The sequence below is a fragment of the Oncorhynchus mykiss genome, chromosome 30, assembly GCF_013265735.2.
Source record: "Oncorhynchus mykiss isolate Arlee chromosome 30, USDA_OmykA_1.1, whole genome shotgun sequence".
Classification (NCBI taxonomy): domain Eukaryota; kingdom Metazoa; phylum Chordata; class Actinopteri; order Salmoniformes; family Salmonidae; genus Oncorhynchus; species Oncorhynchus mykiss.
Genome location: NC_050570.1, coordinates 38,151,862 through 38,169,617, shown reverse-complemented (window position 1 = coordinate 38,169,617; position 17,756 = coordinate 38,151,862). Strand labels below are relative to the sequence as shown.

Genomic DNA, 17,756 nt, shown 5'->3' with positions numbered 1-17,756 from the left:
GTGGTGGTTTTGGTTGGGTTGAATGGGGATGGTGACTTGGGGGGAGGGTGGGGGGGTTGGGGAGTGGAGTGGAGGGGAGGTTTTTCGGGGGGGACTGTGGGGTGATCTTGGATGGTTGGTGGCCTGGCGGTTGGGAGCTTGGGCTGGTGGCCAAGAGGTCACTGGTTCGGTTCCCCAATTCGACTTGGTGGGGGGGGGATCTGTCCTTGTGCCCTTGGGCGGGGTGCTTGACTCTGGTTGCTCCTGTGGGTCGCTCTGGATGGGAGTGTCTGCTGGATGATTGAATGTAATGTAATGTTGTGCGGCTTCAATGCAGGTAGATTGTATGTTTTAAATATATATACAGTTGAAGTCGGAAGTTACAAACACTTAGGTTAGAGTCTTTCAGATTCGTTTTTCAACCTATCCACATATTTCTTGTTAACAAACTATAGTTTTGGCAAGTCGGTTAGGACATCTACTTTGTGCATGACAAAAGTCATTTTTCCAACAACAGATTACATAACCTGAAAGGCCGCTCAGCAAGGAAGAAGCCACTGCTCCAAAATCGCCATAAAAAAGCTAGACTACGGTTTGCAACTGCACATGGGGACAAAGATTGTACTTTTTGGAGACATTTCCTCTTGGCTGATGAAACAAAAATATAACTGTTTGGCCGTAACGACCATCATTATGTTTGGAGGAAAAAGAGGGAGGCTTTTGTCTGTCTGTAAATTTGTCTGTAAACAATTGTTGGAAAAATTACTTGTGTCATGCACAAAGTAGATGTCCTAACCGACTTGCCAAAACTATAGTTTGTTAACAAGAAATTTGTGTAGTGGTTGAAAAACAAGTTTTAATGACTCCAACCTAAGTGTATGTAAACTTCCTATTTCAACTGTATATACATATACACTGCCTTTGGAAAGTATTCAGACCCTTTGACTCTCCACATTTTGTTACGTTACAGCCTTATCTAAAATGGATGAAATAAATACAAATCCTCTCTACACACAATAGCAAATTATGACAAATATACTTTAAAAAAAGTAAAACATAAATACCTAATTTACATAAGTATTCAGACTCTTTGCTATGAGACTAAATTGAGCTCAGATGCATCCTTTTTCCATTGATCATCCTTGAGATATTTCTACAACTTTATTGGAGTCCACCTGTGGTAAATTCAATTGATTGGACATCATTTGAAAAGGCACACACCTGTCTATATAAGGTCCCACAGTTGACAGTGCATGTCAGAGCCATAAGGTCGAAGGAATTGTCCATAGAGTTCTGAGACAGGACTGTGTCAAGGCACAGACCTGGGGAAGGGTAACAAAACATTTCTAAGCACACGGCCAAGACAACGCAGGAGTGGCTTCGGGTCAAGTCTCTGAATGTCCTTGAGTGGTCCAGCCAGAGCCTGGACTTGAACCTCTCTGGAGAGACCTAAAAATAGCTGTGCAGCGACGCTCCCCATCCAACCTGAAGGAGCTTGAGAGGATCTGCACAGCAGAATGGGAGAAACTTCCCAAATACAGGTGTGCCAAGCTTGTAGTGTCATCCCTAAGAAGACTCAAGGCTGTAATCGCCGCCAACGGGGCTTAAAACAAAATACAGGGTCTGAATATTTATGTAAATGTGATATTTCAGGTTTTTATTTATAATACATTTGCAAACATTTCTAAAAATCTGTTTTTGTCATTATGGGGTATTGTGTATAGATTAAAGGGGAGGGGGGAACAATTTACTCAATTTCAGAATAAGGCTGTAACGTAACAACATTTGGAAAAAGTCCAGGGGTTTGAATGCTTTCCGAAGGCACTATATATATATATATATATATATATATATATATATATATGAACAGACTGACACTCACAGATGATGATATGCTATACTATGGGAGTTTCTGTGAGCTCTGATTTCATGAGATCATATCCTGATACATTGGCCTTTACAGACCGAGATTACGCTCCGGAAGATACTGCCACACGCTGACACGTTGACACACAAGGACGGATTACCATCTAATCGGACAGATTGTGTGCCCTGAAGGAACATAAACAAAGCACTAATGCGTTCAGACTCAATTAAGAAGTCTCCACAGTGTCATTGTTTGAGAAGAATTCCACTTCCTAAATCTAACTATGTTATTTGCTGGTTGGTATTTGCAGGTGTCCAACACCCAGATACTCCAGATCCAGTTCCACACAGGCTTCATCGCTCCAGGGACAACCGTGTTAAAGTTTACAAAGTGAGCGACTCTCTCTGCTGTCATCTGTACATGTGAATATTAATATGTGAAATACTTGATATTGTTTCAAATGTCAGCATATGTCATGATATGGACATGGCTCTTGCTTGAAACAGTGAACGAAGAACTAACTAACTCTCTATCTTGACACACACCACACACACACACACACACACACACACACACACACACACACACACACACACACACACACACACACACACACACACACACACACACACACAACCTGTCTAGGCCGGAGCTGGATGCGTGTGACTCTCCAGAGAAGTACCCACAACTGTTCCATGTGTTGGTGGACATTGAGGTGGAGGGTACAGACAAGCAGAAGGACCTGACCCCTCCCTGGGAACAGTTCCCTAATAAAGACCTGATCCCCAACGTACTGTTCTCATGTCACCAAGAGCACCAGGACGCCCTCGCCATCGCAGGTAGGGTAGAGGGGTGGACAACACACAGACACACAGGCAGAGGCGCACAGGACAGATGGACGCACACATATAGTGGCAGTCACAGATACACTGTGTGAGTCCAGATGGAAACATACACACACACACACAGGCAAAGATGTTCACACAGATACACACACCAGGGTTTTCGTTAGCCTGCAATTGCCGGCTTTTGGCCGATCCAAAAAATGTCAATCCTCCAGAGATGTTAGTTCGGGTTCAAGTCCGGGCTCTGGCTGGGCCAGAGGACATTCAGAGACTCCTGCGTTGTCTTGGCTGTGTGCTTAGGGTCGTTGTCCTGTTGGAAGGTGAACCTTCGCCCCAGTCTGAGGTCCTGAGCGCTCTGGAGAAGGTTTTCATCAAGGATCTTTCTGTACTTTGCTTCGTTCATATTTCCCTCGATCCTGACTAGTCTCCCAGTCCTTGCCACTGAAAAACATCCCCACAGCATGATGCTGCCACCACCATGCTTTACCGTAGAGATGGTACCAGGTTTCCTCCAGACGTGACGCTTGGCATTCAGGCCAAAAACTTTCATCTTGGTTTCATCAGACCAGAGAATCTTGTTTCTCATGGTCTGAGAGTCCTTTTGGTGCCTTTTGGCAAACTCCAAGCGGGATATCATGTGCCTTTTACTGCGGAGTGTCTTCCGTCTGGCCACTTTACTATAATGGCCTGATTGGTGGAGTGCTGCAGAGATGGTTGTCCTTCTGGAAGGTTCTCCCATTTCCACTGATGAACTCTGGAACTCTGTCAGAGTGACCATCGGGTTCTTGGTCACCTCCCTGACCAAGGCCCTTCTCCCCTGATTGCTCATTTTGGGCGGGCGTCCAGCTCTAGGAACAGTCTTGGTGGTTCCATACTTCCATTTAAGAATGATGGATGCCACTGTGTTCTTTTTTTTTTTGTACTGTTCCCCAGATTTGTGCATTGACACAATCCTTGCTCGTAGATCTACCCACAATTCATTCAACCTCATTGCTTGGTTTTTGCTCTGACTTGCACTGTCAACTGTGGGACTTTATATAGACAGGTGTGTGCCTTTCCAAATCATGTCCAATCAAGCTCAATTTCGAGTCTCATAGCAAAGGGTCTGAAAACTTAGGTAAATAAGGGATTTCTAATGTTACCTTTTTATAAATGTGCAAAATTGTCTAAAAACCTTTTTTCGCATTGTAATTATGGGGTATTGTGTGTAGATTGATGAGGAAAAACTATTTTCTAATACATTTTAGAATTGAGCCTGTAACGTAGCAAAATGTGGAAAAAGTGAAGGGGTCTGAATACTTTCCAAATGCACTGTATCTTTGCCACACATCTCTCCCCTTCTTGTTCAACATTGGAAATTATACTCAAGACACATTAACTTCACATATTTGAGATGCTTTCCGCTGACAGCCGCAACTCAATAATCAGCTAGGCATATTGCCAAGCACGCTGCCCAAATTGCGGGTTTCCCAAACGGGCATAGGCCTATGAGCTTGTGGTCTGAAACAATCCACAGCAGTTTTCTTTTATCAGAAGCTGATGATCCTCAATTCCTCTGTGGTTAAATCTCTGCTTTCTGGTGAAGTATTTTGAAGTATTTGATTTTTTTGTATTTCCCTTTACTTCCGTATTGGAACCACTGTGCCATTTCTCTCCTGTTGTATTGATTTTCATAATCAACTTTCTTCCGTTGTCCAGAAGCCAAAGGCACAATCCTAGTCATATTAGCAACCCATCCTAGTTGTTGCATCTTTAGGTTCCCCCTCTTTCCAAGTTTCTAACAGAGATTTTCATCTCTGTCACGTACAGTGTGGAACCGCCATAAGGTGCACAGTATAGAATGGTGTTTTCCCAGGTGCACTGTTTAGAATGGTGTTTTCCCAGGTGCACTGTTTAGAATGGTGTTTTCCCAGGTGCACTGTTTAGAATGGTGTTTTCCCAGGTGCACAGTATAGAATGGTGTTTTCCCAGGTGCACAGTATAGAATGGTGTTTTCCCAGGTGCACAGTATAGAATGGTGTTTTCCCAGGTGCACAGTATAGAATGGTGTTTTCCCAGGTGCACTGTTTAGAATGGTGTTTTCCCAGGTGCACAGTATAGAATGGTGTTTTCCCAGGTGCACTGTTTAGAATGGTGTTTTCCCAGGTGCATTGTTTAGAATGGTGTTTTCCCAGGTGCACTGTTTAGAATGGTGTTTTCCCAGGTGCATTGTTTAGAATGGTGTTTTCCCAGGTGCACTGTTTAGAATGGTGTTTTCCCAGGTGCACTGTTTAGAATGGTGTTTTCCCAGGTGCACTGTTTAGAATGGTATTTTCCCAGGTGCACTGTTTAGAATGGTGTTTTCCCAGGTGCACTGTTTAGAATGGTGTTTTCCCAGGTGCACAGTATAGAATGGTGTTTTCCCAGGTGCACAGTATAGAATGGTGTTTTCCCAGGTGCACTGTTTAGAATGGTGTTTTCCCAGGTGCACTGTTTAGAATGGTGTTTTCCCAGGTGCACTGTTTAGAATGGTGTTTTCCCAGGTGCACAGTATAGAATGGTGTTTTCCCAGGTGCACAGTATAGAATGGTGTTTTCCCAGGTGCACAGTATAGAATGGTGTTTTCCCAGGTGCACTGTTTAGAATGGTGTTTTCCCAGGTGCACTGTTTAGAATGGTGTTTTCCCAGGTGCACTGTTTAGAATGGTGTTTTCCCAGGTGCACAGTATAGAATGGTGTTTTCCCAGGTGCACTGTTTAGAATGGTGTTTTCCCATGTGCACTGTTTAGAATGGTGTTTTCCCAGGTGCACTGTTTAGAATGGTGTTTTCCCAGGTGCACTGTTTAGAATGGTGTTTTCCCAGGTGCACTGTTTAGAATGGTGTTTTCCCAGGTGCACTGTTTAGAATGGTGTTTTCCCAGGTGCACTGTTCTATCATTCTGAGCACCGTGGGTGGACACTAATGGGTTATACACCCAATGCATATGGATCCGGCAATTTTCTCAAATGGGCGGTAAATTTGAATCTTCCCGATCACGTTGTCTAAAGGAAACCCTGACACACACGCATGCGAACATACAGCATACACATACAACCTGACACAGACGAGCACGGCATTGATACAAGCGCTGACACAGAGGTACACACAGAGGCCTGTAGATACTGTGTGCTCCAAGACACACACATGCAAATGGAAACTATGCACGCTGACACAGATAGCTAAACATAGGCAGACACTCATATAGCCACCGCTAACTGAGAGCTGCTGTTGATGTTCTTTCTCAACCTAACATTGGTTTCATTCTCTCCTTCCAAGATGAGATGGAGGGACTGGACTTGGAGGGTAAGGTCTAGAGTAGAGGAGACCACAAAACACTCTCATTAAAAAAGGTGTTATCTAGAACCTAAAAGGGTTCTTCTTCAGCTGTCCCCATAGGAGAACCCTTTAAAAAAAACGTTTTGGTTCCAGGTAGAACCCTTTTGAGTTCAATGTAGAACCCTTTCCAGAGGGGAAAGAGATACTATTGTAGAGATGCTAGCTATTGTAGTTATAGGAAATCAGCTCCCCTGGTTGAAGTTAGATAAGCTTTGTCACTCTGCTGTGGTGGCTAGCAATATGCATACCTATAGCAAAGTTATATTTCCTGTTCTCCTGTAGAATACTTTGTGGAAAGCAAACCCATGTGTTATTAAAGGAAGACCACGTTTTCCTGATGTAACCTACCTCTTATATCTCTCTCTCTCCTCTCCCCCTCCCCTCTCTCCGCCCTCTGACCTGTGCAGAGCCAAGCCGGTCCCACAGTGGTTCAGACAGTCGCCCTCACGGGGAGGACAGTGAGCCATCTGATGATGAGATGCTGTCCCTGTCCAGCCAGCAGAGCAACGCTAGCGGAGAGCGACACGGAGGGGCTCAGGCTGGCCCCAGGGGCCCCAAGAGACCAGAGCAGCCTCAGGCCCTCGCCACTGCTCCTCCTCCCCCAGAAGAGATGGACCTCCTGGGCCTGGATGGGGCTGCTGTGAACTGCCCCTGCCCCAAACCCCAGCCCCCCACCACCAACACCACCACAGACCTCCTGGGGGATCTGTTTGGAGCCTCCCCACAGCCCCCGCCTGGGAGTGGGCCCGCCTCGGCCCAGTCCACCCCCCAGAAAATAGCCCCTCCCTCCACCTCCCCTTGCCCCTCCCCAGGTACGTAGTCAATGGATATTATAACATACAGTTGAAGTTGGAAGTTTGCATACACTTAGGTTGGAGTCATTAAAACTTGTTTTTCAACCACTCCACAATTTTCTTGTTAACAAACTATAGTTTTGGCAAGTCGGTTAGGACATCTACTTTGTGCATGACACAAGTAATTTTTCCAATGATTGTTTACAGACAGATTATTTCACTTATAATTCACTGTATCACAATTCCTGTGGGTCAGAAGTTTACATACACTAAGTTGACTGTGCCTTTCTTGGATAATTCCAGAAAATGATGTCATGGCTTTAGAAGCTTCTGATAGGCTAATTGACATAATTAGAGTCAATTGGAGGTGTACCTGTGGATGTATTTCAAGGCCTACCTTCAAACTCAGTGCCTCTTTGCTTGACATTGTGGGAAAATCAAAAGAAATCAGCCAAGACCTCAGAAAAAAAAACTGTAGACCTCCACATGTCTGGTTCATTTCCAAACGCCTGAAGGTACCACGTTCATCTGTACAAACAATAGTACGCAAGTATAAACACCATGGGACCATGCAGCCATCATCCCGCTCAGGAAGGAGACGTGTTCTGTCTCCTAGAGATGAACGTACTTTGGTGCGAAAAGTGCAAATCAATCCCAGAATAACATCAAAGGACCTTGCGAAGATGCTGGAGGAAACAGGTACAAAGGTATCTATATCCACAGTAAAACGAGTCCTATATCAACATAATCTAAAAAGCCGCTCAGAAAGGAAGAAGCCACTGCTCCAAAACAGCTATAAGAAAAGCCATACTACGGTTTGCAATTGCACATTTGACAAAGATTGTACTTTTTGGAGAAATGTCCTCTAGTTTGATGATACAAAAATATTACTTTTTGGCCATAATGACCATCGTTATGTTTGGAAGAAAAAGGGGAAGGCTTGCAAGCCGAAGAACACCATCCCAACCGTGTAGCACGGGGGTGACAGCATCATGTTGTGGGGGTGCTTTGCTGCAGGAGGGAGTGGTGCACTTCACAAAATAGATGGCAACATGAGGAAAGAAAATTATGTGGATATATATCTCAAGACATCAGTCAGGAAGTTGAAGCTTGGTCGCAAATGGGTCTTCCAAATGGACAAGGACCCCAAGCATACTTCCAAAGTTGTGGCAAAATGGCTTAAGGACAACAAGTCAAGGTATTGGAGTGGCCATCACAAAGTCCTGACCTCAATCCTACAGAAAATGTGTGGACAGAACTGAAAAAGCATGTGCTAGCAAAGAGGCCTACAAACCTGACTCAGTTACACCAGCTCTGTCCGGAGGAATGAGGCCTACAAACCTGACTCGGTTACACCTGCTCTGTCAGGAGGAATGGGCCAAAATTCACCCAACTTATTGTGGGAAGCTTGTGGAAGGCTACCCGAAACATTTGACCCAAGATAAACAATTTAAAGGCAATGCTACCAAATACTAATTGAGTGTATGTAAACTTCGGACCCACTGGGAATATGATGAAATAAATAAAAGCTGAAATAAATCATTCTCTCTACTATTATTCTGACATTTCACATTATTAAAATAAAGTGGTGATCCTAACTGACCTAAGACAGGGAATTTTTCACCTGCGCTGAATAAAACAGGTGTAGACCTTACCGTGAAATCCTTACTTACAGGCCTTTAACCAACAATGCAGAATTTTTTAAAAAGGTAATAAGAAAATAATTAATATAAAGTAAGAAAAAAAGTAACAACAAAATAATAATAACGAGGCTGTATACAGGGGGTACCGGTACAGGTTAGTTGAGGTAATGTGTACATGTACTGTAGGTAGGGGTAAATAACAAGTAGCAGCAGTGCAAAAAAAAGGGGGTTTATACAAATAGTCTGTGTAGCCATTTGATTAACTGCTTAGCAGTTTTATGGCTTACGGGTAGATGCTGTTAAGGAGCCTTTTGGACCTAGACTTGGTGCTCCGGTACCACTTGCTGTGTGGTAGCAGAGATAGTCTATGATTAGGGTGCCGATTGTCTTTGACAATTTTTGACACCGCCTGGTACAGAGGTCCTGGATGGCAGAAAGCTTGGCCGCAGTGATGTACTAGGCCGTAAGCGCTACCCTCTGTAGCACCTTACGGTCGGATGCTGAGCAGTTGTCATACTAAGTGGTGTTGCAGCTGTAGAACTTTTTGAGGATCTGAGGACCCATGCCAAATCTTTTCAGTGTCCTGATGGGGAATAGGCGTCGTCGTGCCCTCTTCACGACTGTCTTGTTGTGTTTGGACCATAATAGTTTGTTGGTGATGTGGACACCAAGGAACTTGAAGCTCTCGACCCATTCCACTAAAGCCCTGTCAATGTGAATGGGGGTATGCTTGGCTCTCCTTTTCCTGTGGTCCACGCTCTTTTGTCTTACTCACATTGAGGGAGAGGTTGTTGTCTGACCTCCTCCCTATAGGCTGTCTCATCGTTGTCAGTGATCAGGCCTACCACCGCTGTGCCATCGGCAAACTTAATGACAATGGTGTTGGAGTCGTGGGTGACCACGCAGGGAATTCAAGTTTATTCGTCTGTTTTGTTTATTTTCTCACAGATGTGTACATAGATTAACATACTATCTGTTTCCTATGCCATCCAGAAATAAATGCCAGTCCAAGATAAATAAAATGTATTGAATTGAATCGAATAGTAAAGTATGGTTTATGCTTTTCTCTCTGCCCACCCAGCATTCGACCCATTTGGGGCGGGTCCGATGCCCAAGCCCCAGGAGCTGATGGGTTCCTTCCGGGGTCCAGCAGGTAACCTTGGTAACCTGGGGCTGCCTGCCCCCCTCCTGCATGCAGCTCGCTCTCCGTCCCCCACTATGCAGAACACTGGCAAGGGTGATGGCATGACTACACTGCATCTGTAGAGGCACCATCTATCCACTAACATTTCTCACTATCCACTATTCACTTCTTTACACGGGTACTCTGTTGCTTTAGCCAAACGTTTGCGTTGGGTAATGTACTGCTGCATATGCATGCACATAATGTGTGTTGATCAATGGGAATTTAAGCTGCAGGTTTTCAGGGAGATCTGAATGGAATGGCTATTGTATGGTTACAGTGATTGCTATTGGTATTGGTATGGTTCCACTCTTAGTTGGGTAGCCTAACGGCAATGGTAATAATGTGGTTAGGATTTGTGGTATGGTTATATGTCTGTTTGTGACGGTAGCATGACCTCATCTCTTTCCTCCGATTGTCTGTTAGGCGTGTCTGTCACTGATGTTTCTGTGCTCTGATAGGACGGAGCTCCCCAGTCCCGCCCACCACCCCTGTGGTCACCATTCAGCAGCCTCCCAACGCCATGGGAGGATGGGACTGGAACAAGTCTGCAGCTCCAGGTAAGCTCTACTGATGTGCCACATTTACGGACGACATCTGCAGAGGCGCTGGTCTGAGAACATAGGAACTACCATCTGCCACGAACAACAGAGAGCTATGGCATGCTATCGATCATCCAGCGTACTGTGCCAAAATAAGCAAGCAAGCATGTGTTCACGTCAGAAGGCTCCCTACTTAATAGTGCCCTCTACTGGTGCTCATGAGAATCACATTCATAGAACGGCAGTGCCCACTGTATTGTACAGTATTTAAACTGTGTTGTTGTGAATTCTGTGTTAGGAGGGGGTTTTGGTATGGGCAGTAGGTCAGCCAGCACCAGTCCTACCGGATCAGTCCACAGCACCCCCACACACCAGGTCAAACCCAAGACCCTGGACCCATTCGCTGATATTGGAAACCTGGGGGGCAGTCTGGGAGGTCAGTGAAGGCTTCCAATACTGTACTAACAGATGCTATAAAATATGTCATGTCATGTTACGTTACGTTATGTTATGCTAGTTGTGTTATGACAGTTATGTTATAGATAGATAACTTCATTCTCATTGTTGAACTTTCTGTGAACATTCCTCCTTATATATCGGTCTATAGGAGGCTCTGGCTTCTCCAGTAAGCCTACCACCCCTACAGGCACCACCCCTGCCTTCCCACCCATGGGCTCCCCTTCACGGCCTCCTCCCTCGCCCCAGCACGGTGGGGGCTGGCAGGCTAACACAGGCTTCCCCTCGTGGCAGCCCGGTGGTGGCGGTGGTGGAGGGCAGGCAGGGTGGCAGCCCCAACCCCAGGGTCAGGGTGGCCCACCCTCCCAGCCCAAACCCAGCCCCAGCCACTCCATGCCGCACACCTCCCCCTCCAACAGACCCAACTACAACATCAGTTTCTCTGCCATGGGAGGAGGGGCTGCTCCCAATGCAGCCGGGAAACCACAGCCAAACATGGGTGAGTCAATGGGAGACTGGGAGGCTGGTTGTAATCATACTGGGATGGATAGACTGTTGGGTTGTTTTTCCCCCAAAATAACTTGTGTTGCTCTTGATTAATGGACAAATGTGCCACCTGAAACTGACCTGTATGCATGTGATTTGTGCTGGTAGTCATTCATCATAAGACTGCACATATACTGTTTTGTAAGCGAGATGAGAGAAGATGTTTACATTCTCCCTTCCAGGTACCAAGCCCAAAGTTGCAACGGCTAACTTCGATGACCTGCTGTCTGGCCAAGGCTTTGCTGGAGCCAAAAAGAAGGAAGGTCCCAGGACAATAGCAGAGATGAGGAAGGAGGAGATGGCTAAAGAGATGGACCCCGAGAAACTCAAGGTAGTCTTACAGTGGCCAATCACTAGCCTTGGACCAAGAGTTGGAGAGTTCCGTGAAGATACAGTAGGACTACAGGGGGGAAAGGGAGTCAAATGTTGGTCCTCTGTAGCTTAGTTGGTAGAGCATGGCGCTTACAACGCCAGGATTGGGGGTTCGATTCCCAGGACCATCCACATGTAAAATGTATGCATGCATCACTGTAAGTTGATTTACATAAAAATGTAATATATTATTAGAGCCTCTTTAGACAGCCGAAGAAAAATAAGCTGAAGATTTGGAAGAAGGCTTGTGAGATCTTTGTTGTATCGGTGAGTCTCCTGTTTATCTGACCTTGGCTTTCCCCTCTCTACCCCCAGATTCTGGATTGGATCGAGGGGAAGGAGCGTAACATCCGGGCCTTGCTGTCCACCATGCACACAGTGCTCTGGGAGGGGGAGACCCGCTGGAAGCCTGTAGGCATGGCTGACCTGGTGACCCCAGAGCAGGTCAAGAAGGTTTACCGCAAAGCCGTGCTGGTGGTCCATCCAGACAAGGTGAGATGGAAGGGAGAGGTTTACATTGTAACACACACGTACGCACACGTACGCAAGCAAGCACACACGCATACATTCACATGTGTCCACGCTTTCCGTTAGGAAAATGTGTCTCTGGACATTTGATCGGCAGCATTTTAATTTACTGGACATTTGAGAAATTTACCCGACCCATATGCATTGGGTGTTGCTAATTCATCTTAACAGAACATGCAACTTGGGGAGACCTTCTTACCGAATTCCGATACGCACATTGAAGATGTTAAAATAACTGTCCACATTTACTTTTCCTCAGCCAACAAGACGAGTAACTACTATTCCCCATAGTAGAAAGGTTGACTTATTCTGTGTTTAAAGCTATGAGGTTGATGCAACAGATCTGAACCTTTAGCTTAAAATGTTGATAAACTAAACTCAGCAAAAAAAGAAACGTCTTCTCACTGTCAACTGCGTTTATTTTCAGCAAACTTAACATGTGTAAATATTTGTATGATTATAACAAGATTCAACAACTGAGACAAAGTGCACAGGTTCCACAGACGTGACTAACAGAAATGGAATAATGTGTCCCTGAACAAAGGAGGGGTCAAAATCAAAAATAACAGTCAGTATCTGGTGTGGCCACCAGCTGCATTAAGTACTGCACTGCATCTCCTCCTCATGGACTGCACCAGATTTGCCCGTTCTTGCTGTGAGATGTTACCCCACTTTTCCACCAAGACACCTGCAAGTTCCCGGACATTTCTGGGGGGAATGGCCCTAGCCCTCACCCACCGATCCAACAGGTCCCAGATGTGCTCAATGGGATTGAGATCCAGGCTCTTCGCTGGCTATGGCAGAACACTGACATTCCTGTCTTGCAGGAAATCACGCACAGAACGAGCAATATGGCTGGTGGCATTGTCATGCTGGAGAGTCATGTCAGGATGAGCCTGCAGGAAGGGTACCACATGAGGGAGGAGGATGTCTTCCCTGCAACGCACTGCGTTGAGATTGACTTCAATGACAACAAGCACTTGTCCGAGAATGCTGTGACAAACCGCCCCAGACCATGCTGTGCGTTACAGGGACCCTCCACCTCAATCCCGCTCCAGAGTACAGGCCTCGGTGTAACGCTCATTCCTTCGACGATAAACGCAAATCCGACCATCACCCCTGGTGAGACAAAACCACAAGTCGTCAGTGAAGAGCACTTTTTGCCTGTCCTGTCTGGTCCAGCGACAGTGGGTTTGTGCCCATAGGCGTCGTTGTTGCCGGTGATGTCTGGTGAGGACCTGCCTTTACAACAGGCCTTCAAGCCCTCAGTCCAGCCTCTCTCAGCCTATTGCGGACAGTCTGAGCACTGATGGAGGGATTGTGTGTTCCTGGTGTAACTCGGGTAGTTGTTGTCATCCTGTACCTGTCCCACAAGTGTGATGTTCGGATGTACCGATCCTGTACAGGTGTTGTTACACGTGGTCCGCCACTGCGAGGACGATCAACTGTCTCTGTAGTGCTGTCTTAGGCATCTCACAGTACAGACATTGCAATTTATTGCCCTGGCCACATCTGCAGTCCTCATACCTCCTTGCAGCGTGCCTAAGCACGTTCATACAGCTGAGCAGGGACCTTGGGCATCTTTCTTTTGGTGTTTTTCAGAGTCAGTAGAAAGGCCTCTTCAGTGTCCGAAGTTTTCATAATTGTGACCTTAATTGTCTAACATCTGTAAGCACAGGTGCATGTTCATTAATTGTTTATGGTTCATTTTATTCATTTAACCTTTATTTAACTAGGCAAGTCAGTTAAGAACAAATTAAGAGCGACAGATTTTTACCTTGTCAACTCGGGGATTCGATCTAGCAACATTTTTGGTTACTGGCCCAATGCTATAACCACTAGGCTATCTGCTGCCACTAGACTACCTGCCGTTCATTAAACAAGCATGGGAAAGTGTTTAAACCCTTTAAACCTTTTACATTTAAACCCTTTACAAGGTCTGTGAAGTTATTTGGATATTTACGAATTATCTTTGAAAGACAGAGTCCTGAAAAAGGGACGTTTCTTTATTTTGCTGAGTTTATTATTTCTTCACATTATAAGCTCAGCAATGCACACAAGACAGTAGGTTCGTTCCATAATGCAATTAGTGGAAAAACACAGTTGTCAAATGCTCACCAAAATATACTTCATTGCATTCTATCTATTGCTTTGGTAAGCAGTAGGCATTTCAAATGAAATGTGGAGTGGAGCTTTATACTATGGTTACGTGATGACGTCACGTACCTTCCAAGTGGTTCGGCAACCATCATTTATTTGAAACATATTCAGTCAACATTTCCATCACCATTTGTCGCAGCAAAGAAAGGTTGACAAAAGAAATCGACCTCTGTTGAACGGATCCACATTTTTTTCAATCTTTAGAACATTTCTTCTATAGCTGCCGTTTTCCATTACACATCGCAATAAAAATGTTTTGGTGACATTGCTTTTGGCGTATAAACCTGGGTCAATGGGAACCTGCCTACTGATTGATGTTTTTTTTCTCCCCATCTTCCCCTCTCCCAGGCCACGGGACAGCCCTATGAACAATATGCCAAGATGATATTTATGGAACTGAATGACGCCTGGTCAGAATTTGACAGCCAAGGACAGAAAGCACTCTACTGAGCTGATAGAAAAAGAGAGAACGCGAGACAGGCTTCGTGCCCACCCACCCCTGACCCCTCCGTGAACAATAATCAAGCTCCCACCAGATCTGTGACTCCCGTCGCCTTCTCTTCTCTTTACTGCCCCGTGGACTCCGTAGAGACCTCAATAGCCAGACTAACAGTGTAACCGTGTCAGAAAAAGATCTGCCGACCCACCTATCTTATGTCTATCTGGTGGCAGCACTCTCCAACAAGAACTGTTCAATGCTGTCCCTACGTGTCCTAGTCCTGAACCAAGCAACGCAGAGTCATCCAGCAGTCTATGGAGACACATCACCAAATAGCGATACTGTCCACCTAATGCACTGGACACAGGTGATAATGACACACCTGTAGTCACAGTGTGGTTAGTCACAGGTGATAATGACACACCTCTAGTCACAGTGTGGTTAGTCACAGGTGATAACGACACGCCTGTGGTCACAGTGTGGTTAGTCACAGGTGCTGTGTAACAGCCAGGATATGACTGTATGAACTATAATCGCCAAGGAAGATGTTTTATCAATGTTTTACTGTCAAATAACAACAAAAGAGACTCAGTGTTTCAAAAAAGCACAACTGGCTGGTTCGAGTGTTTAGAAAGGTGCAGTACGTCATTAGGTTAGTCTGGTGACTCGTTTGCAGCCTGTAGTCACTCTAAAGGTACTCATTCGCGTCTTTACAGTCACTGTCCGGTGTCTACAGTCTCATAGGAACCAGGGTGTAAAATATATCATAGAATAATTCCATATCACACTACTGTACTTATCTAAGAACCAAACTGCTGCTGCTAGTGTTTCCATCGGGCTCATCAACGCCATTAGTCGTGTATTTACTTTCAATGATGTTAACTTATTCACTTGTACTATCGGATGTTTGTGTCATACTGTGATGCTTATGTCTATGTTGATCCCTCCCAAAGAAGAACTGGTGTTTTATTTTGGAGAATGTTTCAGTGAAATACAGTGGGGGTCTTTTTCCTGTCCCTCTAATGTCTCTCTCGGAAGCCTTTGCTATTGACCCACGAGTGAAATGACGTTTTAATCCAAGGCCACATGTCACTGATGTCGTTTGCAGATGGGTGTTTCAAAATATGGTATCTGGTGTAGGACAAATAACCCATCAAGCAATTTTATGTTTATGTGCATCTGCTTCAGTAAGAGCCCCCCCGTTTGTTTGAAGCATATATTTTCTGCATGCACTGACTGGGACCACTTATTGAAGACTTGGACTTTATTTTACTGCATATGGTGGCACATCATTTCATAATACATGCTCATGATACTGGCGTTTTGTTTGACTACTATCCAGACCCTAACATGGAGCCATCTCTCCCTCATCTGTGTGTCAGCACTCTGAAAGGATTTCATGAGAACATACAATACCTGACATGTACAACCATGTCTTAACATACCGAAAGCTGCATATCAATGTTTCAGCAAGGCTTGTTCTCTCTTATCTGTGTGGACCATTTCGCTAAACGAGAACAAGAGAGACACTGCACATCTATTTCATCTGATACAACCACTCACTTGTTTTTTTTTCTCTCTGCTTGTATACTGACACTGTCAAACCTTTCCTGGGTTCCATCCTTTGTGAAATGGTACCGCCTGGGTTGTGGACAACGTGTACACTGACTGACCACTGAGCAGTGCAGAACTAAAGAGGCTGTCTGTCCGCTGTAGGCTATGATGCTTTTTCTGGTGACTATACCAATGGCAGGAGTTGTGACTGTGTAGTATGTATGTATGTACAGTATGTATGTACACTGAGGTTGTGTGTGTGTTTGTGAGATAAGCCCTATATGCTCCCTTGCTGATTGAAATCTCTGTCTACCTGCAATCTTAAGGCAATGTTAAAACGCTAAACCTCTCTATATAGTGGATGTGTGTTGTGGAAACCGCTGCACGTACATGAGGATGTGATACGATTTGGATACAACTACTGTACGTGTTTGCTTGTCTGCTGTAAAAGCATTACTACTAAAAGTGTTAACTTGTGTTTCTCTTTGTGGGTTCTGTTTACCCTCACAGGATGTACATAGTGATGACGTGATGAGGTGCAATGCACAAATAAATAGAGAAGTAGAACATGGAGTGAGAAACAACAGACCAATCAAATGTGTCTGTTTTCATTACTTCCCCACAAATGCATTCTGCAGCTACAGTGTTCACGGCCCCTTTCACTGACTTTTGTGAGACTCAATCTTTGTCAGGATTGTTATTATGCATAAATTAGACATGTATTGATATATCCATGTTAATTGTATTTGTGAAAATGTACTTTAAGATCACAGTAGATTATTAATTACAGTCATCACATTTTGGAACCACATTTGAGTAATTCATGTTGACCACTAGAGGACAGTGGTTGGCCAATTTAGAGTGTCCTCCGTCTGCCCGTCCTGCCTTATGATGTGAAAACATGTTTACGTGGATGTTGCTAGAAATGTATGGTATTGAGCTGCTATGGGCTCAGGCACATTGCATTTTATGTTCCTACTCTACCTCCTATCATGTCTCTCTTTTAATTTGTGAGATCTGATCTGAGATGAATGGATAGGTGAGATTTCTGTGTGCTATAAACCAAATCCAGACCCGTCCTCATCACTGTCCCAAAGGAAATAGGCTAACGCTTTACATTAAGTTGCCTCTATTACTATGTAACTACACAGTAATAACTGTAGTAACAACATAGTAGTTACATAGGTATTACTATGTAATTGCATGGAAATAGGGTTTAGCGCTATCAGATATTACATAATTGCAAAAAGGAATGTACAATTACACATCCACTTGCTGAAGGTTATTCCGCATGTGCAATTACTGATGTTAGTACACATTTTCTTGTTCCAGTATGTAACTAATAATTTGTAATCACAAGTTTGTAATCACAAGTCACATGTGAATTTTCATGTTAACGACTCCAACATGTGACATTGTTATATAACTACAGGGTGCCACTACCATCAAATCTACAGGTAATACCAGGGTTGATAATTAGTCTAGGACCTAGAA

General features: G+C 44.7%; 1 protein-coding gene across 7 annotated transcripts in view; it reads left to right on the top strand.

Moving 5' to 3' along the window:
- Positions 1-16,850, top strand: part of LOC110521797 (putative tyrosine-protein phosphatase auxilin) — a 60,726-nt gene extending 43,876 nt beyond the window's left edge. For 6 of the 7 annotated variants that reach the window (XM_036969488.1, XM_036969487.1, XM_036969484.1 and 3 more), the window contains 10 exons: positions 2,157-2,236; positions 2,492-2,685; positions 6,453-6,857; positions 9,564-9,719; positions 10,127-10,225; positions 10,506-10,643; positions 10,815-11,162; positions 11,392-11,540; positions 11,897-12,073; positions 14,618-16,850. In XM_036969488.1, coding sequence (XP_036825383.1) covers positions 2,157-2,236; positions 2,492-2,685; positions 6,453-6,857; positions 9,564-9,719; positions 10,127-10,225; positions 10,506-10,643; positions 10,815-11,162; positions 11,392-11,540; positions 11,897-12,073; positions 14,618-14,719 — 1,848 coding nt within the window. In that variant the 3' untranslated portion in view covers positions 14,720-16,850. The remainder of the gene's footprint in view (positions 1-2,156; positions 2,237-2,491; positions 2,686-6,452; positions 6,858-9,563; positions 9,720-10,126; positions 10,226-10,505; positions 10,644-10,814; positions 11,163-11,391; positions 11,541-11,896; positions 12,074-14,617) is intronic. The other variant, XM_036969486.1, reaches the window with a different exon arrangement.
- Positions 16,851-17,756: the final 906 nt, after the last annotated feature.